This window comes from Danio rerio, chromosome 2 (assembly GCF_052040795.2).
Source record: "Danio rerio strain M-AB ecotype USA chromosome 2, GRCz13ab, whole genome shotgun sequence".
NCBI lineage: Eukaryota > Metazoa > Chordata > Actinopteri > Cypriniformes > Danionidae > Danio > Danio rerio.
Genome location: NC_141022.1, coordinates 54706267 through 54712982, shown reverse-complemented (window position 1 = coordinate 54712982; position 6716 = coordinate 54706267). Strand labels below are relative to the sequence as shown.

The 6716-nt window shown below is 34.7% G+C and overlaps 1 protein-coding gene across 1 annotated transcript; it reads left to right on the top strand.

Annotated features, from left to right (window-relative positions):
• Positions 1–2801, top strand: pigrl4.2 (polymeric immunoglobulin receptor-like 4.2; the record flags this gene model as incomplete). The annotated part of the gene is given in 4 exon segments (NM_001306109.1): positions 1–68; positions 1783–2097; positions 2192–2648; positions 2691–2801. Coding segments are annotated over 3 exon segments (723 nt in total). The 5' UTR covers positions 1–22.
• Positions 2802–6716: the final 3915 nt, after the last annotated feature.

Genomic DNA, 6716 nt, shown 5'->3' with positions numbered 1-6716 from the left:
CCGTCTGACCATCACTTACAGTATGGCTCATCCTTCTCTTCTCATCACTGTTTTATTTTGCACCGCAGGTAATAAAGAGTCTATCTATCTATCTATCTATCTATCTATCTATCTATCTATCTATCTATCTATCTATCTATCTATCTATCTATCTATCTATCTATCTATCTATCTATCATCAAAAATGCAAATTAATTGAATAAAAAAGCTGCTAAGCTTTAAAAATAATGTCAGTTGATGTTAATGTATTGAATTATATTATAATTATATGTATTGAATGTTAACAAGCATGACTAATGTAATAATAATGTAATAAAATAATAATGAAAGTGATTATAAGTTAAATAAAGGTGATTATTTAGTGATTCTTTGATTACTGAAAGTCTCCATTTGACAGCTTTATTTTTAAGGGTGCATATTAAACATCATTTATTTTTAGTGCTGTTCATTTTATATCCTGCTGCATGTGGCTTGTAGGACTAACAGATGTTCACGTTGCTTATGAAAACAGTTTAATTCATTTTGTTAAAGGTTTTGATAGCTAACAACAACATTGCAACACTGATTCCTGATGACGGAATTGATTAAATGTATTATGTGAAACATGTTAAAAATATGCTATTAATTAAAATATGCTGAACACAATGTTGTTTACACAAATGTATTGTTTCTTTGCTGTACTAGCATGCTAAAAAAAAACGTCCTTCATGGTTAACCTTTTTTTATAATAAGTGTTTAATATTATATTTTGACAATTCTATTTATGAATCATCTTGGACTGTACATTCAAATTATATTTTTTTATCATTGATATTAAGGTGAAATTTAAGTGTATTGTTCTAAAAACATTATTCTGTAGGTTGTCTAAACTTCCGAAAAAAATATTACAGTTTTTCTCAGTCGCTTGGGTACATTTCTCAGATCCGAATTGAAATTTGCAAAACAGCAAGTGCATTTCTCAAAACAACATGCACAAACAAACCACTGTAGATTTACCTGCAAAGGCCAGTCTTCTGCTCAAAATCATTAGTTCATCTCTCAAAACTAAATTTCTGTGTTAATGAAAATATCAGTGCAGTCAGAATGACAAATCTTTATGTCATTGTGTACAGATAAGACTTCATCATATAGTCTTGATCATAACTGTGTTCTAGAGAAGTGTTCTGATGTAAACTATGACATTTATTTATTTATTTATTTATTTATTTATTTTGCTGCTTGTACTGTAATTTGTTGACAGATCTAGTCATTGTGATACAGAAAGCAAAAGACAGTACTGCGTAGCACAAAGAAAAAACAAAAGTAAAAATGTGAACATAGAGTCTCATTTACATTTATGTTTAGCAGACACTTTTATCCAAAGCGACTAACAAATAAAGACAGGGAAGCAATTTACACAACTATAAAAGCAACAATGAATAAGTGCTATAGGCAAGTTTCAGGTATGCAAAGAAAGTGTAAGAAGCAAAACATTAATAATTTTTCTTCTAAAACAAAGTAGGGTGAAATCGGTTTTCTTGTTGGAGGCAATCAGATTGCATTATTGATTACAGATGAGAGACCAGCTGTGATCAATCATATCACATGCTCTCGAAATTAGTTTATTAAACTTTACATATTAAAAATAATATACATTGACCAAAATAATCCAAAACTATTATTTGAAGTATAATCTTTATATATTCATATACCTGCACATATTCTTTGTATTTTAGTTCATGTATTTTGTCCCAGTGCTGTAACTAGGAAGTGTTTAATAAGTGTGTGTTTTTGTGTTTGCAGGAACTCTGAGCATGAAGACTTTAGATCGTGTGCCTGTAATAGAAAGAGAGACTATTACAATCCCTTGTCTGTATGACAATAAGTATAAACTAAACAAAAAATACTGGTGTAATGGGAATACTTGGCTTGGTTGCTCAGTTGTAGCTTATGCAAACCATAAAGGGAAATGGACAATAACTGATTATCCAGATCACAATATTTTTACTGTGACACTCAACAACTCAACATCCTCAGACTCTGGATATTACTGGTGTGCTGTGGAGATTGACAACCATGTAGATAACAGTAAATATTTGTATTTAACTGTTCAAAAAGGTAAAGTTTTTTTCGTAGTGCATTTATTTCTTGATATGTAAACAACAATTTAGATGTAACTAAATTTTTAATTTATACATTTTTTGTGTTTCAGCTCCTGATGTGTCTGTGTTGAGCAGCAGTGTATCTGGACATAAAGGTGATGATGTCAGTGTCCGGTGTTTCTACAGGTCTGCATATCAGAATAAACTCAAACAGTGGTGCAGAATCGATGATCTAACATGTTTCAGAGAGAAGAAGACTGACACATCCCAGAATTCATCAGTGCAGATCAGTGATGATGGTGAAAGCTCCTTCACTGTGCTGATGACTGGACTGAGACTCTCTGATTCTGGATGGTATTTCTGCTCTGTTGGAAATCTGCAGGTTCCTGTTCAACTTACAGTATATCAGGGAGAAAATAAAAACAAAAACACATGTAAGTCATTTATACAGTTACCTTCTGACAATATATAATGCATCTATTTAAAATTGGTGTCCTATCTTTATAAAACTATACACATAAATATTGTATGTTAATAACAAATTATATATTTAAGTATACATTCTGATGTGTGTGTGTGTGTGTGTGTGTGTGTGTGTGTGTGTGTGTGTGTGTGTGTGTGTGTGTGTGTGTGTGTGTGTGTGTGTGTGTGTTATATTATTTTGTATTATGTTGATAATATGAATATATAAATAAATGACGACCTTTGATATAGAAGAGAGTGGAGCTAGGCAAGTTTATTTATATAACACATTTCATAAAAAGTGGCAATTCGAAGTGCTTTACATAAATAAGAATAAAAAGAGACAAGTATAAGAAAATAAAAAGCAAATAGTAAAAATGATTAAAAACAGATTAAAACATGTTAAAAGAAAATAAAAGAATATAAAAGAATGAAAAAAAAAAAATAAAGACACGATAGTGCGATCTGTGGGACGTAGCACAGTGCTCATTCATTAAAGGCAGGGCTTAATTTGTGCCAGAACACGCTGGATCCAGATTCAGCACTTCGTTTTACTGATCCCCCTCCTCAACCGCCCTCCCTCCCTGTCCGCTGTTCACTTTCACGTCTGTGAACCTCCCCACCCCCCAAGTCAGTGAACATATATAAATAGGGTATATGCCGAGCTTGTGTTGTTCCCATACTGATAAACTTCCGGTGGCCTGTTATTGAGAACTTTTTTTCATTTTATACGGTTCCTTTTACAGCATCTATGTTGTAATGCAATTAAAATACAACCAGTTAAATAGACTTTGGCATTCATTTAGTTGCTCAAGCGTAAAATGAGACAAAAAGCCGTTTACTCGCATGCACCTGTCAGAATCGGCAGGCTAGCGCAGAAGCTCCATTGAATATACTGGAGTTAAATAAATGCTCATTTTATAAAGACATGACGGGGGAAATGTAATGTAATGCAGTGCTTCTTGTACAATCTGAGACCCACTTTAAATCGGATATAACTCAGCTAGTGGAGATCGCTGATTTTTAAAGAAAACAGACCTTAAAGGCACCGGATTTTGCATTGGCATTCAATTCGGCGGAAGCGCTTAACCCAGGTTACTGGCAAATTAAAAGTCCTATTAGCATGCTTCGGCATATACCCCATAAACTGAGCTAAACTGAAAAGATATTTGATGCACATGGACACCAAATACATTAAAATACTGCATGTGTACACAGTGGACATCCAAGTTAGATGATAATTGTTTTTTTTCAATGTAATCTCCATTTTTTTCAAGGAATTTCTGTGGCAATGCTAGTGGTGTTATATTGCTAGTAACAGTTTTTTACGAAACAGCAGAGGCAGTTCAAAACACTAGCATTTAGTAGAAAACAGTGATTGATATTAAAGAACAGCATGAGGTCTGTTACACAACAAAGATTGCAACTAAAATTTTTAAAGGTTACAGAAGTAAAAACAAAAAGAAGAAGAGAGTGAACAGGCCCTTCTCTTTAAATGACTTCAGTACGTCTGCCGCCATATGAGGTCACTAGTTTCTCTAGTTTTTCACAAGACATCACACGTCTTTGTAGTCTCTCACAGCAAAACATCAGTCTCCAATTCATCCCAAAAATGTTCATTCAGGTTGAGATCAGGTATCTGTGCAGGCCAGTCCAGTTTCTCCCCACTAAGCTTGCTTTGAGCACTGATGTGCAGTCATGTTGAACCAGCAATCCCCTTCTCCAAACTGTTCCCCCAAAGCCTGAAGCATTACATTGTCCAAAATGTTTTGGTATGCTTGAGCATTAAGTTCCTTTCTATGGAACAAAGAGTCTAAACCCATAATCCACCCTCCATTAAAATGTACACTTTGCACAATGCAGTCAGTAAGTGCTTTTCTTCTGACAACTGCCAAACCAAGACTCTTATTAGACTGCCAGATAGAGAAGTGTGATTGGTCACTCCCGAAAAACCATCGCCACTGTTCTAGAGTCAGTGTTGGTGTGTTTTACACCGCTGCATCCCACTTTTTGCATTGTACTTAGTGATGTATGGCTTATCTGCTTGGACATAGAAACCCATTCCTGAAGCTCTCTACTCACTGTTCTTGAGCTAATTTGAAGGCCATATGAATGTTGAACACCAGGGGCCTGTTTCAGTAAGGAGGTTCAAACAACTCAGAATTTAAACTTGAACTCTGAGTTGATTTACAGAGAAATTAAAAACTCAGAGTTTTCGGTTTCAGAACAGCTGATCTGAGTTGGGTCAATCAACTTCGAGTAGACCAACTCAGAGTTAAGCGCGCGCACCGTGACTTTAAAAAGGCATTATCAATGGAGCGCAGACATTACGAGTGACTATGGCAATATCTTATAAAAGAGATCACCATTTCTTTCTCCAGCTGAACTTGATACTTGATGTTCTCATGCAAAGTTATAGCAAATATGAGCGTATATATTTGAAAAGAAGCAGCCATCAGTGAAGAAGAGACAGTTAGCGTGGGAAAACAGCTGCTCAAGTTAATGCGTAATTTCACTTTTTAAGTATTTAAATATTTAAGTATAATAAAATAAGTAATGTAATGTGTGACGTTTATAATTTTTTTCTAAACTTTTATACACATTGATTAGTTTTAAATGATTTAACAGTGCACTTGTGTGTCTGCCTTTTTTATTGATCAAGTGATAGAGGTTAATATAACATTTAGAGGGTAAGCAGTACTAAAAATAATTTTTAGAAAGAATAATAATCCCATTAATCTAGTTACAGTGCATGTCGAAGGTAAATTTAATTTAAATATTTATTAAAAAAGGACAAGCCATTCTCGTACAGTTCTTCTGTGTGTGACTAAAATGTAGGCAATAGCTATGTTTACATCCAAATATATTACATGAATTTATGTGCAAAACTTGAATATTGCATAAAAGATGCGAATAAAGCAAAGATTTCATCCAACGAGTCAAAGAGAAAAAAATCGTAACTTCCTGATTAACTGCCGCCAAATATCAACATTAAAAACAGAATTTACTGTGGTAGAAGAAGCTGTGTCAATTAATTCTTTATTTAATTAATGTACATGGCCTCGATGTCAGAAGACAACGCTGAAACACAATGAACACGTGGGGGCGTCTGAAGCCATGAGACGCGGAGACTCTTGACACGCTCCAGACGTTCGGAGGTAATTAATAATATACACTAATACTGAAACAGTAAAGGCATTTTAGAATGACTAAAACAATATTTAAGACATGTTACAGTGTGCTTAGCCTGCTGGTTTGTCCATTTACACACATTTTCATCATCATTTGATCATGACCTTTTTAATGTACATAGTGTAATTTGTTCAGTAAAAGTGTTTCCATCGTAGTTTATGCGCACATTTTCTATCGAATAAAAGTTTATCCTACTCAGTTATGCGTGTTTTTTATGCATATTTTAAAAAGTTATGTGCATCATGACGTTTCTATCAATCATTTTTATGCACATCTCCAAAATGAGCATTAAAATAGGTGGGTGGAAACGTAAGGTTAAGGCGAGAAATACCGCTTCATCTTTAAAAAAGGGGAGGAGACAGACAGAAACTCTGAGTTTAGAGAATAAAACCTGCTTCTGACCAGGTTAGGTTCACAGAGTAAGTTACCACGGTAACTGACTCTGAGTTTAAGTTACCTCTCTTTCAGAAACAGGCTTGACTTACCCTGCTTTCTCGAGTTTAACAAACCTGCCATTTTGAAACGGAAAACCCAGGATTTCTCTCATTTCAGGGTTAAAATACTCTGAGTTTTCAGTTAACCTCCTTTCTGAAACAGGCCCCAGGTCGCCTTGGCTCTTATCATCAGATGTTTTTCAGCATACAAACCCAGGCGATTTGAGCAAAGTGAATGCACAAAATCACCTTCTGATGTTAGATGAACTTGCTAGTCATGAAAGAAACGTCAAATGAAACTTACCATCAAATTCTATTTGCCACTCTCCATAAAAACTGCCTCCTGCCAACATTATTGTAGTTGCTGTCGCATTTATCATACAGCTTTTTGTGTTCAGACACCAATTGAAAACGCAGCTCCACATTCATCTTGCCTCAGTGCATCACTTTCTTCATTGAATGAAAGTGAAGCTGTGCTTGTCTCGATCGTTTTGCGGTTGAGCGCCTCTAAATTGTGTTTAGTGTAACTTCAGCAGCTCCAGGTATG